This window comes from Petaurus breviceps, unplaced genomic scaffold, assembly GCF_028583685.1.
Source record: "Petaurus breviceps papuanus isolate PSGF00001 unplaced genomic scaffold, PetGlider_PUasm1.0 171, whole genome shotgun sequence".
Taxonomy (NCBI): domain Eukaryota; kingdom Metazoa; phylum Chordata; class Mammalia; order Diprotodontia; family Petauridae; genus Petaurus; species Petaurus breviceps.
In genome coordinates this window covers 21519982-21544786 of record NW_027185754.1, presented here as the reverse complement: position 1 = coordinate 21544786, position 24805 = coordinate 21519982, and the positions used below count along the sequence as shown (strand labels likewise).

The 24805-nt window shown below is 38.6% G+C and overlaps 1 protein-coding gene across 10 annotated transcripts; it reads right to left on the bottom strand.

Moving 5' to 3' along the window:
- Window positions 1-11696: 11696 nt before the first annotated feature.
- Window positions 11697-24585, bottom strand: LOC138157163 (zinc finger protein 135-like). Of its 10 annotated transcripts, none has more exons than XM_069082673.1 (7): window positions 24478-24585; window positions 23235-23726; window positions 21656-21824; window positions 20516-20589; window positions 16605-16731; window positions 16172-16267; window positions 11697-14562 (listed from the first exon to the last, which is right to left on the bottom strand). In XM_069082673.1, exons 4-7 carry the CDS (start codon window positions 20546-20548, stop codon window positions 13307-13309), a joined length of 1512 nt encoding a protein of 503 aa, XP_068938774.1. In that variant the 5' UTR covers window positions 20549-20589; window positions 21656-21824; window positions 23235-23726; window positions 24478-24585; the 3' UTR covers window positions 11697-13306. The 10 variants fall into 10 exon arrangements, with proteins under 10 accessions (XP_068938774.1, XP_068938773.1, XP_068938777.1 ...); XM_069082672.1 differs by having other exon boundaries at window positions 23281-23726; XM_069082676.1 differs by having other exon boundaries at window positions 23452-23726.
- Between the last annotated feature and the right edge of the window lie 220 nt (window positions 24586-24805).

The window sequence follows — 24805 nt, the reverse complement described above, 5'->3', positions numbered from 1 at the left end:
TTCAGAAAACCTGGGAAGAGTTGTATGAACTGATGTAGAACAATATAAACAGGACTAGAAAACATATATAATAACATAACAAGGAAAAATAATTTTGCAAGTCAAGAACTCTGATCAATGACTGACCACAACCCCAGAGGATAAAAATGAAGCATGCTTTCCAAGAGGTGATGTTCTCAATATGCAAAATGAGGCATACATTTTTGGACATGGTGAATGTATAGATTTGTTTTGATACATACAAAATAAATTGTGGTTAATCAATAGGGAGAAGGCATTAAGGATCAGGAAAAACTTTTCATAGAAAGTAAGATTTTAGCTGGGATTTAAAAGAAACCAGGGGAGGCAGAAGGGGGAGATGAGAAGGGAGAGAATTGCAGGCAAGGAGACCATTCATTGAAAATGCCTGGAGTCAAGAGTTGGAGTGTCTTGTATGAAGAGCAGCAAAAAGGCCAGCGTTCCTGGATCATAGAGTATGTAGCAGGAATAAGGTATATGAAGAGTGGAAAAGTAGGAGGGAGCCAAGTTGTGAAGAGCTTTGAATGCAAGGAGGTAATAGGGAGCTTTACTGAATAGGAGGGTGACATTACTAGACCTATGCTTTAGGAAGCCCATTTTGATAGAATTGAGGAACATTAAAACATTTTTAAAAAATGTATAGAAAAGAACACAACAAAGTTCATAAGGAAACAGACAAGCAAGACAGATTTAAAAGATATATGTTAAGAGATTTGTGGCTTCACATGTAATTTTCTTTTTCTGTTCTACTTTATATATAGAAATGTTTTTTTTTGGTGTTAAATTCAGAAGAAAAAGTTTTTCTTAATGCATTGATGCATTTTGTTTTGAACCCACTCTTATAGAATACATCACTTCAAAAAGCAATTACTTCCTTGATGACTAACAGAACAGAAGGATGTGTTTTTTAACTTTAACAATAAAGAATTTCTATATAGGAGGGTAGATGGGCATATGAATACATATGTAAGTGTGTGTATATATGTGTACAGGTATATATAGATAGAAGGCACAGGACCAATTTAATAGGAAGGGATGATACTTAAAAAGTGAAATTAAGAGGTGAGAGAGGAGTATAATGAGAGGAGATTGGGAGAGACAGAATGGGGTAAATTATTTCATATAGAAGAGGCAAGGGAAAACTCTTACAATGGAGGGGAAGAACAGGAAGGCAAAAGGGAATAAGTCAACCTTATTCTCATTGAATTTGGCTTAGGGAGGGAATGACATACACACTAAATAGGGTATCTCACCCTACAGGAGAGTAGGGGGAAAGGGAATGAGAGGGGGAATGATGGAAGAGAGGACAGGCCGGGGGGGGTGGTGTGGTAGGGAAGTTGGAAGCATCCACTTTTGAAAAGGTACAGGATCAAAGTAGAGAACAGAACAAGTGAGGGATCAGATAGGATGGAGGGAAATACAGTCAGTCCTTCACAATATATCCACTATGGAAATGTTTTGCATAGCTACACATGTACAACCTATATTGAATTGCTTATCTTCCCTGTAAGGGTGGGTGATGAGGGGAGGAAGGGAAAGAATCTGGAATTCAAAGTTTTAAAATCAAATGTTTAATATATATATTATTATTATTATTTTACATGTAATTGGGAAATAAGATATACAGGCATAGGGGCACAGAGATCCACCGTGCCCTACTGGAAAGTTGGAGGGGGGATGGGGGAAGATATGGGAAAGAGCAGATTGGGGGAGGGGATATTCAGTGGGATCACTGTTTTGCGTTGGTTGGGTAGGGGAAAAATGGGGAGAAAATTTGTAACTCAAAAATCTTGTGGAAATGAATGATGTAAACTAAAAAATAAAAAAGAGAGAAAAAAACCAATAAAGAATTAACATTGATCATTGTATTTGGCCAGTTTTGTTCCCTCTCAATACTGATTTTGTTTACCTTGTAGACATCATGTATATTATCCTTTTGGTTCTGTTTTCACTTTCAGGAGCCTTCTGAAGACTAAATGTTAAATTTTACATAAGCAAAACTATCCTCTACATGTAGCATGGGGATATCATTGTGTGACTCTAAGGGAGGCAGAATAGACATCTCTAGTTTATTATCCTCCCACCTTCTCCAGTGGCCCCAAGCAGCACCAAGAGCAACAGGGTACTCTGCTCTCCTCAGAGAAAGGTGGTACAGGGCTAGAATTATATTTTTGCTCCCTTAAAAATTATTAGTCCAGGGGATGTAGTTTTCAGGTTCAAGCTAAACTCTGGATCAGTATTCACAATGGAAAAAGGGGAACCTCAAGCTCTATATCCATGGCTTGACTCACTTCCCATCAAGCACTAGTTTCATAGTGAACATATACATAACAAATAGCAAAGAAAACCATTCATCCAAATTGATAGCAAATGAGAAGTCAGACAATACATTAAAAAGAAGCTTTCTCCTTGGGAGTGTGTTAAGTTAGCTCAACCAAGAGAGTCCTAAGGGGAAATCCCCTCAAATCTCTAGTGTAGTGTATAATAAAATTATTCAAGAGGTCCATTAATTAGGTATTAGGTGCCAATCACCAAATCAATGATGCAGAGATAGTTATCTGCTGTTTTTATTTATGCTTAGAGTACAGGCTCATTTCTATGAAAAAAAAAAAATGTCAGAGAGCCTGCCAGAGGTTGGGAACCTGCAGTCTCAGGCCACATGTAGCCCTGTGGGCCCTCTAGTGCATCTCTTTAAATGTGAACTTCACAGAACAAATCCTCTTAAGAAAAAGATTTATTTTGTAAAACTTGAACTCAGTCAAAAGGCCTAGATGGCCACAGATTCCCCATCCTTGGCCTAGACTATCTAGGTCTACTAGAGTGTCAGCTTTAGCAGTCTTATATAGAATGTGAATACATAAGCAGGTTGGGTACAACGGAGCTTTATTGGAGGCAGGAGGGGAAGATAAGGGTATACACATCAGAAGGGGGAGGATAAGGATTTTTTTCTGACTCAGGAAGGTCAGAACCTCAACCGTGCTTGCCCAGCTGGTGTAAAAGAGTCAGTGTCATATTATTGTAGTGAAGACAAGAACTTTGAGCCAGAGTTTCTTTCCCATCACAGTTTTTGTCTTTTCAGCAAAAGGCCTGAGCTAGAAAATCTCTTGCCAGTTTCCCCTGTAGCCAAAACCACATATGTGCATCTCTAATCACATTCTCATGTATCCTATCATTTTATTTTCAGGATATTTTAATAAAAGTTTTCTGGTTGGTATTTCCACAGGTAGATGCAAATATTGGGAAATACTGAACACCACAATAAAGCAAAATTAGTATAATAGCAATTATTAGTATTTTATATTTTTAGTTAATAAACATTTATTAAATACTTACTATTCTTTTTCTATTTTTTCAGTCTTTCATCTTTTTGTTTTTTGTTTCTTAATGTGTCATGGAGTCATTAGTTTCTACTTAATCAATTCTAATTTTTAAGGAGTTATTTTCTTCACTGAAATTTTATTACTTCACTATTTGGTCAGTTCTGACTTTTTTTATATTTGAATATTTGATTTTAAAACTTTCAATTCCAGATTCATTCCCCCCTCCCCCCGCCACTCACCCCCACTGGGGAGACAAGCAGTTCAGTATAGGTTGTACATGTGCAGCTAATGCAAAACAATAACATAGTAGATGTATTGTAAAAGACTGACTATATTTCCCTCCCTCCTATCCCACCTCCCACTTGTTCTATTCTCTACTTTGATTCTGTCCCTTTTCAAAAGTGGGTGCTTCCAACTTCCCTCCCCCCCAGCCTGCCCTCCCTTCCATCATCCCCCCTCACATCCCCTTCCCCCCTATCCTCCTGGAGGGTGAGATCCCCTATTTAGTGTGTATTTCCCTCCCTCCTCAAGCCAGATTCAATAGGAATAAGGTTGACCCATTCCCTTTTGCCTTCCTATTCTTCCCCTCCATTGTAACTATTTTCCCTTGCCTCTTCTGTATGAGATAGTTTGCCCACTCTGTCTCTCCCCATCTCCTCTCATTATATTCCTCTCACCTCTTAATTTCACCTTTTAAGTATCATCCCTTCCTGTTAAATTGGTCCCGTGCCCTCTATCTATGTATACCTGTAAACGTATATACACACATTCACATATGTATTCATATGCCTGCATACCCTCATATAAAGACATATATACATATATATTTCTAATCCCTTCAACTACTGAGAAAAGTTTCATAAGTTACAATTATTGTTTTTCCATGTAGGAATGTTAATAGTTCAACTTTGGCCAGGTGGCTCAGCGAGCAAGAGCACCGGCCCCAGTGCCGGGACGACCCAGACTAAATCCGGGCCCAGACACTCAGCATCACACCCAGAAACAACAACTGGCCATGTAACCCCGAGCAAGCCACTCAACCCCGATTGCTTTAAAAAAAAAATAGTTCAACTTTGATAAGTTCCTTATGATTTCTTTTCCCTGTTTACCTTCTCATGCTTCTCTTGCTTCTTGTATCTGAATGTCAAATTTTCTGTTCAACTCTGGTTTTTTCAGCAAGAATGCTTGAAAGTCCTGTATTCCACTGAATGACCATATTTTCCCCTGAAACATGATACTCAATTTTGCTGGGTAGGTGACTCTTGGTTTCAATCCCAGCTCCCTTGACCTCCGGAATATCACATTCCAGGCCCTTTGATCCCTCAGTGTAGAAGCTGCCAGATCCTGGGTTATCCTGATTGTGTTTCCACAATATTCAAATTGTTTCTTCCTGGCTGCTTGTAATATTCTCTCCCTAATCTGGGAATTCCGGAACCTGGCTATAATATTCCTAGGAGTTTTCTTTTTGGGATCTTTTTCAGGAGGTGATCGATGGATTCTTTCAACCTCTATTTTGCCCTCTGGTTCTAAAACATCAGGGCAGTTTTCTTTGAGAACTTCCTGGAGAATGCTTTCCAGGCTCTTACTTTGGTCATGGCTCTCAGGCAGTCCAATAATTTTAAAATTATCTCTCCTGGATGTATTTTCCAGGTCAGTGGTTTTTCCCATGAGATATTTCACATTGCCTTCTATTCTTTCATTTGTTTGGATCTGTTTAACAGCATCTTGATTTCTCATAAAGTCATTAGCTTCCATTTGCTCCAATCTAATTCTGAAGCAATGATTCTCCTCAGTGAGCTTTTGAGATTCTTTTTCCATCTGGCAAATTCGACTTTTTAAGGCATTCTTCTCCTCATTGCCTTTTTGAGTCTCCTTTGCCATTTGAGTCAGTCTGTTTTTTAAGGTATTATTTTCTTCAGTCAGGCTGTTGACTCTCATTTCATAATTTTCTTGCATTGTTCTCATTTCTCTTCCCAATTTTTCCTCCACTTCTCTTATCTGCTTCTTAAGGTCCTCTATGGCCTGTAACCAGCTTGTATTTTCCTTTGAAGCTTTTGGTGCAGGAGTTCTGACTTCACTGATTTCCTCCTGTTCCATGCCTTGCTCCTTCTTATCCCCAAAATAGGAGTGTAATGTTGGAATCTTCTGTCTGCTTTGTTTCCTTTGCCTGGTCATGTTGCCCCTCAGTCACTTGACCCCTGGGCTTTTTGCCACAGTAGGACTCTGCCACCAGACAGGGGAGTTTTCTCCCAAACGCTGGGGTTTTCTCAGCTGCCGGAGGTATTAGATGGGTGCCCTCTCTGAGGTCTCCACACGCTCTGGCAAGCTGGACACACACCCCAGGACCTCCACCCTAGACTGCAATCCAGATCCAAGCAGGTTAAAGCAAGAGCGATGACCCCTCAGACTGGTGCTTGGTCCCCCTACACTCTGCAGGCCAGGAGCTGAAGCCACCACTTGGCGCTGGCTGGCTGTGCTGGTGTCTCAGCTGTTTCTAGCCCCGGGGGTAAAAGCCATACACTCCCACTTACTGGGTCCCAAATTCCAGACTGCACTGGCCTCTCACCTTGTCCTTCGCATCTATGTATTGATAAATCTGGAAACGGCCACAGCTGCTGCTGATCTGGAGTCCCTATGGCTGGCGGCTGGTCAGGCCCGCCCTGGGGCTAAAGCCTCTGCGTGGTGCTGGGCTCGGCTCCCAGAGTGCTGTGCTGGCTGATTCCTGCCGGCCTGCTGGGCTGTTCTCAGCGGGAGGTTAGCTTCTCTGTGTCATTTTGTGGGTTCTGCAGCTCCAAAGTTTGTTTAGAGTCCCCTTTTTACATGGATTGGGGAGGGTGGAAGCTGGAGCCATTGGATGGTCATGCTTCTACTCCGCCATCTTGGCTCCACCCACCCAAATCCACAGTTCTGACTTTTAAGGAGTTCTTTTCTTTAGAACTTTGTACCCTTTTATCAACTGGCCAACTGACTGTAATGGCATTTAAAGATTCCCCTGTATTGACTTGGTTTTTGGTTTGATTGTGTTAAAACCCAGAGCTTGTTAATCCCACTTGTGGGATGGACTTGTTGACAAAAAGAGAGGGCTGGACTGGGAGGAGCTGGTGACCTAGATTTGGAGAGACACAAGAGAGAGGCAGAACAACTTTTTGGAAGCAGCACCTTTGGAGGCAGAGAGAGACTGAGAGGATTGCTGAGGGCCACTTTGAATTGCCCAGGATTTTGAGAGCTGCCACCCAGAGCTGCTGAGGACTGAGGAGACATAGCTGTTTTGCTGGTACTTTGTCCGTTTTGATGTTGTTTTGCCAGATTTTTCCACTGGTGAAAGACAGTCCTGTTGTTGCAGAAGTTCTGGAACCTGGCTGTTGGTTAAGAGCTCCTGAGACTGTTCTGCAGACAGAGAGTGAATACTGTCCACTGGTGAAGGACAGTGCTGTTGTTGCAGAATTCTTGGAACCTTGCTGTTGGTTCCAAAGCCCTGAAGAAAGATTTTCTTGTTGTATGTTTACAGAAATCCTGGAAGAGGGTTTTGCTAATGTTTTCAGGGGTCCTAGGACTGTTCTGCAGACAGAGAATGAATTGATGAAGAGACTGGCAATGTATCTTGTGGCCTTGCTAAGCTTCGTCTCCCCTGGAACAAAGATTGCTGAGAACTTGCCTTGTGTCAAGATGAAGAGAAGACCTCCATTTGGGTATTAAGTGCTGTGCTTAAACTTATTGTAACTCTGGGGTAGATTCAATTGTGATCCAGGGTTGGGTACTTTTGACCTTTTTGTGTTCTATGATTGAACAAATGAAGGTACTTTACTTATGTTTGGAAACTAATCTCCATTTGAGAAGAGGGGCTTTGTGGTGGACTAAATGAAGGTACAGCCTAGGGGTGGAGTAGTATTTAGAACAGGGACTTTGTAATTGATTGAATGAATGTAAGGTCCTGGGGTGGGGTAGTACTTGGAGATTATTTAATCACACTTGGTAAATGCTGTATTTTGAATGATGTCATGTTTTGATCTTCTCTGTTCTTAATTTATCACTGAATAAAATGGAGAGCACCTATGCTGGTATCCTGAACCTTGGGAAGTTGCCTTTGCTTGGCATTACATTACACTGACTTCCAAGGAGTTCTTTTCTTTAGTATCTTTTGGTGTCCATTTTATCATTTGGTCAATTTTGATGGAGTAATTTCTTTAATATTTTTGTGCCTTTTGTTTTCCTGCCAAGTCATTAATTTCCTTCATAATTTTCTTGCCTTGCTTTAATTTATTTTCCTAATTTTTCCTCTATCACTCTTATTTGATTTTTAAAAATGTTTTTGCCTTAAAAAACCAAAACTTTTCCTCTTTTAGGAATTCCTGTTGGGTTTGTGCCCAATCTGCAATTTTCTGTGAGGCTTTACTTATAGATGATTTAAAGTTATTGTCTTCTGAGTTTGTTTCTTGAGCTTCTCTGTCACTATAGTGGCTTTTAATGTTTAGGTTCTTTTTTTGGGGGGGGGGGAGCATTGCTCATTTTCCAGTCTATCTCATGACTTTTGACCTTATGCTTGAATTAGACTCTGCCTTTTTCTGGTGAAAAGAGGGTTACTAACTTGAGCTTCAAGTTCTTATGTCCTGCTCTTCAGCTAAGTCTGGAGACTTAAGTTTTCAATGCTTTCAAAGTGGTATGATTTGGGCTTTGGTCTAGTCACTGCCTTTCTGGTCTGTACTCTGGTCCTTAAAGGGTTTCTGGTCTCTTGTGACTGTAGTCTCTCTTCTCTGACCTGGAATTATGACCATATGCAAGGAAGGTCTCTGCTCCCTACAACTGTTCCTCTCCACCCTGTAACTGTAACCTGGGAACAGGGTACTGGACAATTATTGCCAAATATTACCCAATCCTGAGCCCAGTACTAGCACAGAGGTCCCCCTTGATTTCCTTTCTGACCAAGAGTTCAATCTCCTTACTTAACTCTGAGCATTGGGTGCTCCAGGTGCTGCTACTGCCATCACCACCTCCACTGGCCCATAGCCAATGATATTTCTTCCCTGCCTTGCTGCTGTCCTCTTAAGTTACCTGGAGCTAAAAAGAATGACTCACTGTGCCTTTTTGTTGATTATCTTGCTTAGAATTGTTTAATGTGCTTTAGAAAAAAATATTGTTTAGAAGTTTAGGTTGGGAGAGCTTGGAAAAATTATTCACTTTACTCTATCTTGGCTGTACCACTCTAGTTTCTATTTTTGTCATGCCTGCTAATCTGATGTATGTGAGGTATATAGAACCTCAGAGATGTTTTAATTTCCATTTCTTTTTATTAGTGCTTCAAAACACATTTTTCATGTAGATATTAATAGTATGATTTCTTTCTTTGAAAATTGACTGGTCTTACCCATGACCATTAAAAATACCTGGTTCTTACTTCACCTTTATCAGGAAAACTTGCTACCATAATTCCTTCCTCTTTTCTGGGGATGTAGGTTAGGGGTGGAGGGGAGTTTCCCATAATGATTGTTTATTTTCTGTGATTCTGTTCCTTGTATGGCCAGAACTCTTTCCCTATCCATAGGTGAGAAAGGCATTTCCTTCTTTGCTCCTCAAATTTATGATAGAAATTTTTTCTTTTGGAGGGGCAATTGGGGTTAAGTGACTTGCCCAAGGCCACACAGCTAGTAAGTGTTAAGTGTCTGAGGCTGGATTTGAACTCAGGTCCTCCTGACTCCAGGGCCAGTGCTCTATTCACTGTGCCACCTAGCTGCCCCAATACAAACTTTTATATCTAGGTCTTGAGTCCATTTGGAACTTCTCTTGTATATGGTGAGATACCATAATGGGAATGGGAATTTGAAGATCTTCCATGCCCCTTAATAGACGTGGGGGGGAGTTTGAAGTCCTCCCCTGCTGTGAAGATAAATTCTGCCCCCTAGAGCCCACAGGAAGCTTCCCTGCTGTGAAAATCTCTGCCCCCTGATAGGCTGAACATAGTCACATGGAGCCTGTTGTGGGAGGAGTTTTGCTGAGGAGAAGCAGAGCCCACAAGAAGCTGGTAGAAAGCTAGCTAGACAGTTGAAGACAGTTGGGGACAGAGGAGCTTAGGCAAAGAAACAGAGTTTTGTGAGTAAATATTGATCTTGTATTGGTTTGTGGGAAGGCTAAAAGATGGCATGGCTCTCAGCATTATTATGGCTTCTGAATATCTTTGGTACTATGATGGAATCGGCTTACTGGTTTTGGGATTTGGTTTTCTGGTGTCTAAATAAATCCTTCAGTACTATCCTCTGTCTGGAGAGTTTGGCATATTTTGTGATTGAATATCATGTGATACTTATAATCACAGTCTTTATTGTGATCGTGGGTGCTGTATATATTGCGTTGGTGCTACAGATGCTGGTCTAAATGCAATTTCTGGTAGACTGAATTCGGTTTCCCAGCAGTTTTTGTCAAATAGTTATTCCTGTACCCTAGTAGCTGGTGAGTCTTTGGATCTAGTCACTGTGCCATAATGCTCATTTGCATCTGTGTAACTGTGTGCCTATTATGCTCCACCTATCAACTCTTCTACTTAATCAATAATAAATATTTCTGATGACTTTATAGCAGTTTCAGGTCTGGTACTACAAGGCTCCCTTCCTTCCTACTTATTATTGCCCTTGAAATTCTTGACTTTTTGTTTCTCCAGATGTCATTACATTTTTTTCTAGGTCTATAACATAATTCTGTTTGGTACAGCATTACATAAATGTTACTACCATTAAATATTACCTAACAGGTAAATCATTTTAAAATGAACACATTCCAAGCATTAAAAATTAGTATCTCCATTCTTTTTTTCCTGTAGTGTTCTGTAGATTCACATAGTGACTGTGTGTTTTGATTGGTGGACTACCAAATAGCTTATATAACCTATTAATTTTAAGCAGAATTAAAAATGTCTTCTGGATACATTTTGTTGGTAGTTTACAAAAAAGATGGAGTTATGTGGGTTTCATATCCTACTGTTTTGCTAAAGTTGCTCCAATTATTTTTGGTTAAATATCTACGATGCTTTAGGTAGACTTGCTATCTACACCTTCCAATTTTGTTTCCTCTTAAGTATTTATACCAACTGGTTCCAGCTCTTTTATTTGTTGCCCTCTTTAAGTTGACTGGATGTCTTTGTTTACTTGGGCTTCTTGCCAAGCATCTTTAAACTTCTTTATCCTTCTATTGCTTCTGTTTTGAGTTGATACAGCTCATAATCTTCCATTAGCCTTCTCTCAAGAATTTAAAAAGTGAATTAGTTGGGGCGGTTAGGTGGCACAGTGAATGGAGCACTGGTCCCAGAGTCAGGAGAACCTGAGTTTAAATCCTGTCTGACACTTAACACAAAACTAGTTGTGTGATCTTGGGCAAGTAACAACCCCAATTGCTCTACCTTCCCCCTTCAAAAAAAAAAAAGTGAATTGATATTCTAAATCAGTGTTACCATAGCTACCATATCTTTCTGCTTGGCAAGTCATGTGTTTGCTGATCAAAATGGTTTCCAGGCCCTTTTGGTCCAGATTTGATTGGCATTAAATATCTACATTAAGTTACATAATTGATGCCAATATATTTTCCTCTATTCTACTTTTTTGGATATAAAAGAATGTGTTTGGGCAGGTTTAATTATATTAGTTTTTCTATTATTCTTTCCTCTAGTTTTGTATTAATTTTGATCTTTGCTCTGATAACCCAATAGTCTGAGTATACAGATGACTCCCACATCAATGAGTCATTTTCTGCCAAAACATAATTCCATTAAAAAATGTTATTTGGTGCTCATCAAATCTATTACTTTTAGATTGTTTTTCTCATAAATGTGAGGCTTCAGTGCAATGTCTTTGATCTCTTTGTTGCTAGGCTATATGTGCCAACTTTTTTTTTTTGCCATCCTCACTTCTACCCATTTGCATTGGTTTAAGTATTTTTAATATACTTACCCTGATCAATGAACTTAAAATATTTATGTAAATATATGCATATATACTATATGTGTATAATCCCATGCATTTTCATGCACTTAAAAACAATAATCTGTGGCCCAAGTAGAGTTCAGCTGATAATCAAAGGAGTCCATCACACACACACACACACACAATGAATTATTGATTTAGAGGATCTAGTATGTGTGTGTGTATATATATATAATCTATATAAATACATATATATACATATATATATATGTGTATATATATATACACACACACACACCTATCATCATCTCTACCTCTTTATCCTCTGCGATAGATGTTGGTGTATAATGATGGTCTCTGGCACTTACCAAGAACACTACTATATGAAACAACTAAATAGTCCAGGAAACATCTTGTTGCCTTTGGGAACACAGTAAAACCAACTGTACATCAATTTCTTTGTCTCAAGAAAAACTTGAAAATCATCTTTTTATTTAACTGAAACTTTATATTGAGAATGTCAACAATAGAATTCAGTTCTTTATGTAGTATGTCCACTCAGTCATTACAGAAGTACCTCACGTTTGGAACGCCAATGGCCAAGTTAAATTTTACCGAGTTTAAAATTTGTGATTTTTAGTACCTTCTTTCCCCCACTCCACACTCTTCCACCATCACTACAGAAATGCAAGAATGTCAGAGGACTAGAAGCCATTTTACATTTCTGTTTCATGGGTTGCCATGGCCAGATAATGCACCACCAAGAAGCCTCTCTATTAGTGGTGACTGATGCATGTTTAGCTGGGCTAGCCTTTAGAAAGCACTGCTGCTGTAACTGCTTCTTGTTAAAACTTCAATTTATCTCGCCATTAAATTTTTTTTCTGTTTATACCATCCAAAGGGAATGAGATCTATCTTATTCTGCAATATCTATTTCCACTACTAAAATTTACCAAGCTAAATTCCTGAGTATATTGAAAAGATGGCATGTATCTCAGCCCTTTCACACCACCATCTTTTCAGTGTTTCATGTTTGCTGAGACACGTTTGGAAAGAATATGGAAGATTAATGTTATTTATGAAAGACAACTACTTCGTCATACTAGACTAACTAGGTACTAGATATTACCTAAACTTTAAATAAAGGTTCCTATGCCTAGCTTAGCCCATGATTTCTTTAGGCCTGGATATTTCTTCCCTAAGAAGCGATTTCATTCATTGTTTATAGAAAAGAATGAAGTGTATCATTCAAGAAAGCTACCAGTTAGAGTTTCACTAATATGAACAAAGCAACTCAAGTTTCATTCAGTGGCTTACAATTTGCAGTTCATTCTCAGCTAACAAAGCATGCCTTCTAACTGCTTGTAGACTTTAGCGATCCACTCAGCTCTTATGTAATAACTTCTATTTTAAAAATATATATTGTCCCTACCTCAAACAAAAGAGACTCTAAAAGAATTATCACATAAAATTCAAGGCTTTCCTTTCACCTCAAGAGGGATAATTTGATCCAATATTCAATTCACTCCCGAAATTAATAATTTTCTTTACAATTTGTTAGTGAGTTTTATCATGATTTATATACAGTTTAACTTGGGTTTGTAAAGATCTACCACATATAATTAGTTAAATAAAATCTGTTACTTCTATGAAAAGTTCAGCATCAGTTCTGTCAGGAATGTAGCTTCCAATTATAATTATGGACATGTGAAAAATTTAGCTTATATTTTTGTTTATATCACAATTTTTCAATTAACATGACTTAAGTGTGACAATTTTATTTGTTCATTTCCATTGTTCCAAAAAGCTCCTATTAAGTTTCCTTCAAGGAATGAGGTTTAATTGTTTTAATAAAGTTTTCCTTATAATGCCTCAAGTAAACCTTGACCACTTTCCTCTGTAGAACAACACACTTCCCAATCAGATGTACTCAACTTGGCAGCTTCTATGTAGTAGTCAAAATGCATAAGGTAGAGAGAAACGAAATAGCCAAAGGGACTTTCATCTTTCAATTCCAGAAGAAATCACAAGGAACTAAAAGCAATTTTCCCTCTGTTCACATGGCTATTCTCCACTGTGAAGTTTCTGATGTCTAACGTAGGCTGCACTGTAACTGAAAGCTTTCCCACAATTAGCACATTCATAGGATTTCTTTCTAGTACTTCTTTGATGTTGGGTAAGGTATGAAATTTGATTGGAAGTTTTCCCAGATTCATAGGATTTCTCTCTATTATGTATTCTTTCATGTCGAGTAAGACATGTTCTATAGGCAAAAGCTTTCCCACACTCAATACATTTGTAAGGTTTCACTTTAGAATGGATTCTCTGATGTTGCACAAGATTTTCTTCCAGCCTATAAGTCTTTTCACATTTATCACATTTATAAGGTCTCTCTCCAGTATGAAGTTTCTGATGTCTTTTGAGGAATGGTGTCCCACTGAAGGCTTTCCCACATTCATTACACTTATAGGGTCTCTCTCCAGTATGCCTTCTGTAATGCTGCTTAAATTGTGTCCGGCCAGTGAAGGCTCTTCCACAGACATTACATTTATAGGGTCTCTCTCCAGTATGAATTCTCCGATGTTGGTTAAGGGATGATCTCTGTTTAAAGGCTTTTCCACATTCTTTACAGACATATGGATTCTCTCCAGTATGTATTCTCTGATGTCCAGTGAGGAATGAAATTCGACTGAAGGCTTTTCCACATTCATTACATTTATGGGGTTTTTCTCCAGTATGAATTTTCTGATGCTGATTGAGGATTGACCTCAATCTGAATGTTCTCCCACATTCATTACATTTATAGGGTTTTTCTCCAGTATGGATTCTCTGGTGTAGAGTAAGATATACGTATAGCCTGAAAGTTAGTCCACATTCATAACACTTATAAGGTCTCTCTCCAGTATGAATTCTCTGATGTTGAACAAGGGATGAAGGGTGACGGAAAGTTTTCTTACACTCAGTACATGTATAAGGATCACCTCTAATATGAACTTTCCGATGTTGGGTAAGGTGTGCATTCTGGTTGAAGGTCTTCCCACATTCATTACACTGATAGGGTTTCTCTCCAGTATGAATTCTCTGATGTAACTTAAGGTGTGCAGTTCTATTAAAGGCTTTCCCACATTCATTACATTTATGAGGTTTCTCTCCAGTACAAATGTTCTGATTTTGAGCATGGTGGGTCTGCTGCAAAAATGATTTTTCACAGTCATTAAGGTCAGAGTATTTCTTCTCTGTACAAATTCTCTGATGTTTCACTAGACGTGAAATATGTTTGAAATTCTTCTCACATGTATCACATTTATGATATCTCTCTCCTGTAAGAATAAGGAATGAATTCAGATTAAAGCATCTTCAAATTCTAATTATATTTTCCCACCGCATATTTTCTTGTGTGTTGATGTGCCATTGGCCTCAAATTTCTCTCTTATATTCTTTACTTACTTCTTACCTGGTCATCAAATTTTCAAGTTTCTCCTAATTCAGAATACCAGAAACCCACCTTGGTGATTACATGTATGCTCAACCAAGTTAATAACTGATAAAAATAGAGCTGTCCAAAAATAGAATGGACCACCAAGTTACCTCCCACTGGAGGTCTCAAGATGTCAAATGAGCATTTGTTGGGAATGTTATAAATAAAACATATGCTTCAGAAAGGGGCTGGGCAAGAGGGCCACTGAGGTATCACCCAACTCTTAAAAGTCCATGATTTTATTTACAGCAAAACAAATATATATAATACCCTAAAGTATTTTCCTTAAATGCTGTGAGACAGATTGGAGGGTGGAATAAAGAACTCCAAAACCTCTATTTAAGGAGGCAGTTCAGCTTAAAACATTTCCTCAATTCTCACCTGGCTATATTACTTTAAAACTTCTCTGACTCTTCCACCAAGCCCTCATATTAGACACCTTTCCCACCCATGCCCTCCTTGCTTTCAGCTTCCTTCTGTGTGCTGCCTTCCCCCATTAGATTGTAAGTTCCTTGAGGGCAGAAGCTATCTTTCTTTTTTAAAATTTGTATCCCTAGCACTTAGCACAGTGTCTGGTACATAGTAGGTACTTAATAAATGTTAAGTGAGATAGTGAAATTATTCTTTGTCATATTATTATTATTATTATTGTTTTACAGATGAGGAAAGTAAAGTTCAAATAGGTTAAAGTGAATTGACCATGATATAGGAATAGAAGAGGCTGAATTGCAAACCCAGATTGTAAAGATTATATGAATATGAAATAAGGTAATTCATGTAGCCTTTTGGGAGAGGAATTTGGCAGCAAAAGGAATACAAGAAAATGGCAGGAACTAATGAATGAATAAGGAGAAACTGAAGAGTAGAGGAAATAATCAAAAGATCAAGGACCTTGGGAAAACAGTAAAGGATAAAAACCCAGAATATAGGAAAGAAGTCAGATTTAGAAGGAAGGGACACCTCTGAAACTGGAAAGATGTACTAAAAGACAAAGGAAAAAAACATTTAAGAGGAACATGATAGTGGTCTTCAAATATATGACAGGCAGTTTTATGGAAGGGGGATTTAGTTTCATTCTGCTTTATTCCAAAGGGGAAAATTAGGATCAGTTCAATATAAGAAAAAAAACTATCTAACAAAGTTGTCCAAAAATGAGGATATGGTACTTCACAAATGAATTAAGTTCAATATTCAAGTAATGATTGAATAACTATTAAGTATTTGGAGAAGGAATTCCTACATGTATGGCAAATTGAAATAGATAAAATCTGAGATCCCTTCCAATTTTAAGAGATTATACAATTAAAGTATATGATAGCACATATCAAATGGCTTAGAACTTTAATAGAACTGGAGAGCTCTGAGAGTTACCTAACTAACACTTACTCTTAAGATACTATCCCCTCATTATGGTGAGTGATTCCTTTCCTACCTGATTCTCACTTACTTACCTGGACAGATGACTGTTGGGATTTCTCTCTTCACCATCCAGGGCTCTTTTCCTTGTTCCAACAAGAAGATCACCTCTGGTTTAGAAACTTGAGTCCCTACTCACAGGGAAAACACAGAGAACTTGGATATTTTGTCATAGGACATAGAACTATCACATGATGAAATCCCACTCATTAGTCTTCAGGACTTCTGAAGGATGAAAAAAACTGTGGCATCATGGAACCAACAAAGCTTCCCATTTTAACTGTAACATACAGCATTTTTCACATGGGAATAGAGTCAGAATTACCTGTTTTGGGGACTACAAGGTGTTAGGGAATTTCAGATCTCTAAGATTCAGGTTCAACTGAAACATTTCATAAGCTCCCATTACTTTTTAAAAACTGAGAAAAATATATTACAAGTCACATAAAAATGTGGTCCTTTCCTTACCTAGTGAAATTATATTCCTATAGTTTTCCAACATCACATCCCTGTAGAGGTCTCTCTGAGCAACATCTAGTTCCTCCCATTCCTCCCAGGTGAAGTCCACAGCCACATCCTTGAATGTCACTGATTCCTGAAATAGCGAAATACAGTTGTTCAGCCTTTCCACTCCTACTCCTAAATACTGGGCAAAGTTGGAAGCATCACAGGATGTAGATAAGATTAATAGGAAATAGTTCTGATTATGTTTAGAATTCTGAATCTCCCAAATCAGGTATTTATTATTATTGTGTGTACAATACTGTACAAGACTGTAGCAACCCTCCCTGCCCCACCCCCTCAAAAGAAAAATATGGAACTCCTGCCCTTTAGGGGCAGTCTTAAAAAAATAGAAAATTTAGAAACATGGTATAATTTCAAAGACTATAGGTAAGTGCTTAAAAATTCTAAATAAGTGCATAAGAGTTCAGAAAAGAGACTGAGGTTGATTGATGTAGCATAAAAATTCACAGAACAATTCTATATCCTTAGGTTCTAAATTAGGTTAAGGTCCTAATTCCTAACTCCCACCCAATGTACAAAGTACCTCTCTGTAATTGATAGCTAGTTGTCTAGCCTGTGTTTAAACTCTCTTGATGAAGGGATAATTCACTATAGAAGGCAGCCCATTCCAATGATTAAGTTACGATTAAAAAAAAAATTTCTTTCATTGATCTGAATTGTGCATCCATATAACATACCTATTCATCCAAATTCTATCCTTTGGTGACCACAGAATAACTAATCTGTCATTTACTTTTGTCAATATCCTTCTTAAAATATGCACAAAAAACTCAACATCTTATTTGAGATATGGCGTGATCAGGGCAGAGTAAAGTAGAACTATCACCTCTTTCACTAACGTAAACTAAGCATGCTTTAGTTTTTTGATACATATATATTGTGTTTAGTCATGTAGAATTTTAGACAAATGAGTCTGCTGTCATGCCTACTCTCTTGTGATGTTACCTGGATGGCTAATTTTTTGAACCTCTATGCAGAATTGTACATTTGTTCCCATTTAATTTGTCTATCATTCTAGTCTGTCAAATTTTGTGAATCTTGATTCCATGGTATAGCAGAAAGTACAATGACTTTGAGAAGACTTAAGTTTGAATTCCTGTTCTATTTACTATTAACTCACTTCATCTCTCTGGGCTTCAGTTTGCTTATGTTTAAAATGAAAAGACTGGTCTAGATAATCTCCAAGATCCCGTTCCAGTTCTAAAACCTATAATCTAATGCTATCTGCTCTATTCTCACTGTATAATGTGACATTTAATAAGCAGGCTTACAATGTTTTTAACCAAAATTTTAGCAACAGCGTCCTCTGGTATATGACTAAAGAGAGTTATCACAAAGTTCATTGTGGAGGAAATCTATGAAAATGAAAATATACTGAAAACACTTAACAAAAAGAATACAACATTTGGATATCCTAATGCCAGTGAAATAAACCAAGTTAAAATAAATATGATTAAGATTTTAAATTATGTACTTATAACTATTTGGGTTTTGGTTTGGGTAAATTTAATTGGTTAGGTATAAAGAATCATCCAAAAAAAGAGACAATACAGTGAACTGGTATATACAGTATAACATTCTGTTATTAGCTACATATTTCCTAGATGTTGGTGATTTAAGGTTATGGATTCAAAAAAGGAGGACACTGTAGAGTTAAACTGGTTCACTTAGGGGTCAAGATGGGGAAAAGAAGAAAATGGCTAGTGCAGGGGCAATGGCCTGGGAGAGAACAAAGGGGTCAAGGGACTGAAGGACATAGTTTGGATGAAAAACAGGTTTTGGTTAATGAGAGAAGGAAGAAGGAAAAGTGGAAAGAAAATAGATTCTGGTCCAATATGGGATTTCAGAATTCTTAAACATGGACGTAGTGTATTTGTGATAGCATGATCAAGGGTATGACCATCCTTGTGTGTGGCTGAGATGGGGTACAGAAGGTGAAAGTACATGAGTAAGTAGAGGAACAGAGTGTTTAGTGTGTTTAAAGGAAAGTCTATATATGCTGAAGTTGATAAGGATGAAGGCAGGAGTTGCAGAAGAAGAAAAATTGTTAGGTATAGAACTCACTGAGGAAAGTGGAAAGTGACCTGGAGGTCTGCAGACAAATGCTACCAGGATTTTGATCAGGTGGTAGATATGACCCACAAAGAAAGACAAGTTACTGAATGATGAAGGTAGGGGAAAAACCTGGAAGTGGCAATGAGGAGCAAAGAATATTCTGACTCCCCTGCCTTGATCAGTGAGCCAAGAGGAATGAGAGAACGTGCAGCCAGTACTGGAAAAGGTATTCGGTTCTGGAATATTATCCCACACTGTATTTCAAGATATCTTTTCTTGTTCAAGATTCTTATGTTACCCAAAATCTCAGAGCAGTCACTGCTCTCATTAGAGGGAATGAAGGACTTATGTCACTTTAGACATCTCAGTCTCCAAGCCAGAAATGGCTCAGATATAGAATAAACTTATACCAAACTGTTTATGGAAGACTGGTGCCTAAATGTAGAGGATAGCACTTGTAATATTTTTTCTTCAACATGATGTCATGAGAGGTCAGTTGAAGAAACCAGGAATTAGTTTACACTAGAAAAGAGACTCCTTAAATGGAGAAAAGAATATTATAGTTGTTTTCAAATATCTGAATGACTGCCATATGGTACAAATATTAGATTTGTTTTGGGTGCTACAAAAGACAGAACTAGGAAAAATGAGAGGGAGCTCTGGATTTGAAACTGTCCAGAAGTGGATTAGATTGTATATCAGGAGCTATTGGGTTCACCTTCAAAGTTCTTCCAGCAGAGGTTTTATGATCATTGGTTGGAAGATGGCCCTCCTTCCAAATGTGAGAAAATGTAATCAAATGTGAATCCTGTTTTATATCAAAGCCTTGAAAACTTGGGTCCTTTTAAGCAGTGACACTTCAGTTTGAAAGTCAAATGATAAACTAAGTACCATCATGTCTGTTTTACTATGTAAGACTGTAAATTAAACTATACATTTAATTATTATTGGGAGGAAAAACCCGAGAATCTGGTTTTCTAGTCAGGGATATATAAATACCCAGTTTCCAGAAAAACAGCATAAATTCTCACCTCAGGCTTCCAGGACAATTTTTGTAAGACCATGTCATAATCATGGACAATGGGACACATCACTCTGACAGGAATCATAGTCACCCCATGGCATGCCAAAAACAGACATTTAACATTCGTATGAAAACCTTTTACAGTGGACAAGGTATTATTTAGAGACAGTATGGTATGGTGAAAGCAACACTGGTCTTAGGATTGGAAAATATGGGCTGGAGTCCCAGCTTTAACACCTGGCTAACTCACTTATTAAACTCTTATCTACAAATGCTAATACAATCAATGCCTCATCAGGTTGTTGTAGGGAAAAAAACTGTAAACTTTAAAGGGCTAGATTTTTTCCTGCTGTGGTTTTTATCACTTTTATATAGTTTGGGACTCATTCTACACAGTCACATCAATGTTTGCCACTAAAATTGCTATTATTCCATTTGGAAACCTTCAAGTCATTCTTGGTTCTTCAGTCTCTTTTGTCTCTTCTTCCCAAGCAGTTTCTTCCTTAAATACAATTTAATCACATCACTTGACTGCCTTCCTTCTCAAAAACACCAAATGGCTTTTAAATTTTTTGCTGGATGAATTCTAAACTAGCTGCTATTCAAGGCTCTTAAAAATCTGGTCTTATTCAACATAGTCAATTGTCACTACTTTCAGAAAACACTTGCTATGGTCTTTGTTTTAAAAAAAAAAATCAAGTACAAAAGAAGGAAATTTTTCACTCCCTGAGACCTGAAGTGGCATTTTAAAAAGAGAAATGAAATTCTAACTCACCTGGGGACTAGGTGTCAGGAACACAGAGGACATTCCTTCCTCTTTAACGCTCCCCTTTTAGGACAGAGAGAATCCTGAAAAGAGAATTGGAGACAAGAAAGGAACATATGGGAGACCATACTGACTTATACCACCTAGATTCACCAGTCTAGAAACTTTCACATTCTAGTTGGGGGGGCGACTTTAATGCTTTGCACTAACAAGGAAGTCAAAGCAAGATCTAGAACCAACCTACTCTCCTGAAACTGCTCTCTCCAAGGTTACTAGAGTGCTTTTCTCAATCTACTTGACATATCAACCACCTCATCTAAGATTCTCTTAACTTTCGTAACTTGTCATTGCTCTCTCATTTTGTTTTTCCTGTCTGATTGCTCCTTCTTATTCTCCTTTTCTGGATCACCATCCGTTTTTCACCCAAGATTCTGTACTGGCCTCAATCCTCTCTAATATCCTCTCTCCTCTGGTGATCTGATATTCACCCCTATCAGTTCAATTATTATGGCTACACAGATGACAGAAGTCTCATAAAAAATGTCTTTGCCTTTAACATTTCTAATTTCTGTTAACAGCACCATCATCCTCTTGGTTAACCAAGGTCCAAATTTTGGAGTCATCCTTGACTCTCCTTTCACCAACCTGTTGCCAAGATTTCTCTCAAATTTGTCCTGTCTTTCTGTTCATAATGCAATTTTTTTTTTAAAGATTCACACTACCTCTTGCCTAGACTACTATAAAAGACTCTGAACTGGTCTTCCTGACTCTAGCACCTCCCCTCTCCTACCCATTCTTTACAAAGCTGATAAAGAAACCTAATGAAGAGAACTAATCTGCTACCCTGCTCCAAAATTTTCAGAGGCTCCATTATCAGGATAAGGATAAAATAGAAACTCTTTTGTCTGGCATCTACATCAAGAAACATATAGAGAAATGGAAAAGTGGTATACATTTTGTTAGAAGAGACTTGGGTTCAAATACTAGTCCTGGCAGACTTTATTGTTTCTGGCAAGTAATCTTTCTCTGAGCCCCAACTATTTCTAGAAAATGCTTACAATAATAACAACCTGACAGGATTCTTGGGGAAATGATCTGTAAGCTATATAGTTCTAGAGAAATGTGATTATCACGATGGCTTCAACTTACCTTCCCAGCCTTATTTCATTTTATTCTCCTTCATTTATTCTAAATTCCAACCAAATTAGATGTCTAGCTCTTCCCTGGAAGAGGTCATTCACCATGCATCTCCCTCATCTACTGAAAGACTGTTTTCTTCCCCTTCAAGGTCCAGCTCATGTGTTACTCTTTACAGTACCTGGCAAATAGCAGACATTTAATAGAAGCTTGCTGACTGATTCTCTGTGAAGCTTTATCCAGTGTTCCTGAGAATACTCTCCTTTCTCAAAATGTCCCGGGTCACTTTGTCTAAACCCCACACAGAAATGAATGTAGAGTGGGACAGAATCTTAAATCTCTGACCCAGATTCATTTCTATAACATCACCAACAACTATCAATCAGTCTTCGTATGGCATGCTCTCTAGTCAGCACTTCATCTTGATCACCTCTAGGAAATCTTCAGATTTTTAATGCCCTTCATAAAATGTAGTGTTCAGAACTAAGCACAACAATCCAGATGTGATCAGACTAGGCTAGAGAATAGCAGTACTATCATAATCGCTCAAATTCTAGACATTATACTTCTCAATAGAGTCCAGTACTGAAGTGGGTTTTTAGGTTGCCATACTGTACTGTAGACTCATCTGCTACTCCCTATTTAGTAAAACATCCAGGTCTTTTTTTCTCAGGAAACATGTAAACATCTAGCTACCCACATGTCCAATATCTTTAAAGCTACCTGTGATGTTTTTATTGTATATTATTTTACATTTATTCCTATTAACCTCTCCTAACATTTTTGGTCACAGGACCATTTCCCATTGATCCCTAATTTACCCTCATTATATATATACTACCTCGTATTGCAATTATTTGAGCATGTCATATCCCTCTTTAGGACCATCTATTTTAGGTTATTAGTCAAACTCTGTCATTTTCAAGATGAGGAAAAAGCTCAGCAAGGCTAAGCAGTTTTTATTATCAAGGTGATAATAAGTGACAAAGTTGAGATTTAAATCGGTCATCTGACTTTAGATTTGCCTAATGCCTAGACTATGTTTCATTTTTTCTATGTCAAGCACACAATGTCCTTTGTATGTAATACTTCTTATATCTTCCTGTCTGTCCTCATTTTATTGTAAGGTCTGAAGTATTTATTTTTTGCATCTTGGTTCTTTAAACAGTAATATTCCAATTCCCCAAAGCTTACTCACAAAATTCACATGCAGATTACTTAGTTCTTTGGAGAAAACAACTTTATAAAGAATAAAACTGTTTATATCAGATCATCAGTACGGCCTAGTGCAATGGAAAGATAACTTGATTTGATATTCCTAGATTCTAACCCTGGTTTTGCTACAATGAAGATTATTTTAGCAATTTACCTCTCTGAGTCTATTTTTCACCCCTTTAAGATGTGAAAGATAATGTTTGCCCAAGGGTCTCTCATCAGGAAGCAAATTAAATTACAAATGTGAATGAAAGGAGACAGGGAAATTAATTAGGAAATGATAGTGTGTTTCTAGAGAGTAAAGCACATTAGTTGGTGAAAGAAAGTAAATAGTCTAGATTATCTAATCACCAGGCCAATTTTCCATACAACTTACCTTAGGTATCCCTTTTCCTCTTTCCTACAGTAAGAAGATAACTCACCTCTCAGCCCTAAGACCAAAAGTTCCCAGCCTTCCTTCCTCCTTTCTAATTTTAATTTCTTTCCTTAAGAATTTGAGTCAGATTTTTCAGTTACCCCCTCCCAAATATTTTCTGAATGCTGTAACATTCACATTTAGTTGTGCCAACTTCCGATCTTCCCAGGCAGCATACTTAGAAATTGTTCAACAGAGGTAGGACCTTCCACTCAGTCTCTAGACTCAGCCCAAAGTTCAGAGATCTCCTCCTAGGATGGATTCTTCCTCCATCTTCATATGGAGCTAAGGGCCCTGGGGAAAGGTCACTCTAGTCCAGACTGGCATTCTGATACTCCGGTCTCTGTCTCCCCAGCAGACAACCCTCCCTTTGGTACCTCAGGTTGAGTCCTGATTTCCCAGCAGTTTCAATTCCAGTCTAATTCCAGAGTCCTGCAGAGATGGCAAGTGGTCCTGCATGTACAAATGGCGTTAAGATACATTTCATTCATTGAGCATCTTGGACAATTCCACAAATTCGGCTTCTTTTCTGAGAAACACAGATCCACAGGAAGAGAACCCCTTGGGGGTACAAAAGTGGAATTAAACGCATGTATTTGATGAACTGAAACTTAAAAAAATTACTTCCCCAAATTAGTAATTTTTTAATTGTATATTTTACCGGAAACCGGGGTTATGGGGGGCGGGTTGAGGTTTTATTCGATCAACGGAGAGAACCATTAGTTCTTATGAGCATTTCTCCCTTAAAAGCGAGCAATTGCAATGAGGCAAATGGGTCAGCTGCATGTTTAGGGCAGATCCACACTAGTCCTTCCTACTAAATATATGGAGAAAAAGACAATGTCTTCGGTCGGGAGAGGACCGATTCAAGTTCTTTCCCTCCTCAGTATGGAGGTTCAAATGACTTGCCCCCTCGCCCACCACCCCGTGGGCTTGGCGAGCAGATAGCCCCAGCGGCCTTTGGAGGATCAGAGAGTGGGGTCCAGACACTCCGTTTGGAGAGAGAGAGAACAGAAGCCCGGGGACAACCCCAAGCCGAAGGTCAGGGTTCTGTACATGCGCAAAAGGCAACGCCCCCCCATCCCCAACCTGCGCCCGCCCCGCGCTACTGCCAATCACTTCTCCATTCCCCACCACCTCCGCCCCGACTCCGGCTGCTCCAGCCACAGAGACTTAAAGGCAAAACGCCAAGGTCCCTGAATACCTGGGCTTTGGGCCCTGTGTCCACACTGGCCTCACACAAAAAACGTGTCTCGAAGCCGACAATCCCTTTCCATGATGGCGGAGGAACTGCGCGCGCAGTTGCGCATGCGCGTTGACAAGTCTTGGCTTTACAACTCCTAGAGCCGGCTCTAAGCCGTAGTGCTCTTGCAAGGGCTCATTTCTTACAGGTCTATCCCGAGAGTGCTCTCTCCCGCGATGATGGGCGGGGCGGCAAAGGGCGAGGGGGTCGTTCGAAGTGGCGGCTGTTTGGCTGTATTGTGTATTAGAGAGGAGAACCATGGGATTGAGGAGGCGCTGGTGTCTAGAGA

Coding starts and splice junctions, on each gene's coding strand:
- LOC138157163 (XM_069082673.1), bottom strand. CDS start 20,548: ATGTCCTCTGTGTTCCTGACACCTAGTCCCCAG. Junction 16,732..20,515: donor TCCTGACACCTAGTCCCCAG/GTGAGTTAGAAT, acceptor TCGCTATTTCAG/GAATCAGTGACATTCAAGGA. Junction 16,268..16,604: donor TAGGAATATAATTTCACTAG/GTAAGGAAAGGA, acceptor CCCTGTGAGTAG/GGACTCAAGTTTCTAAACCA.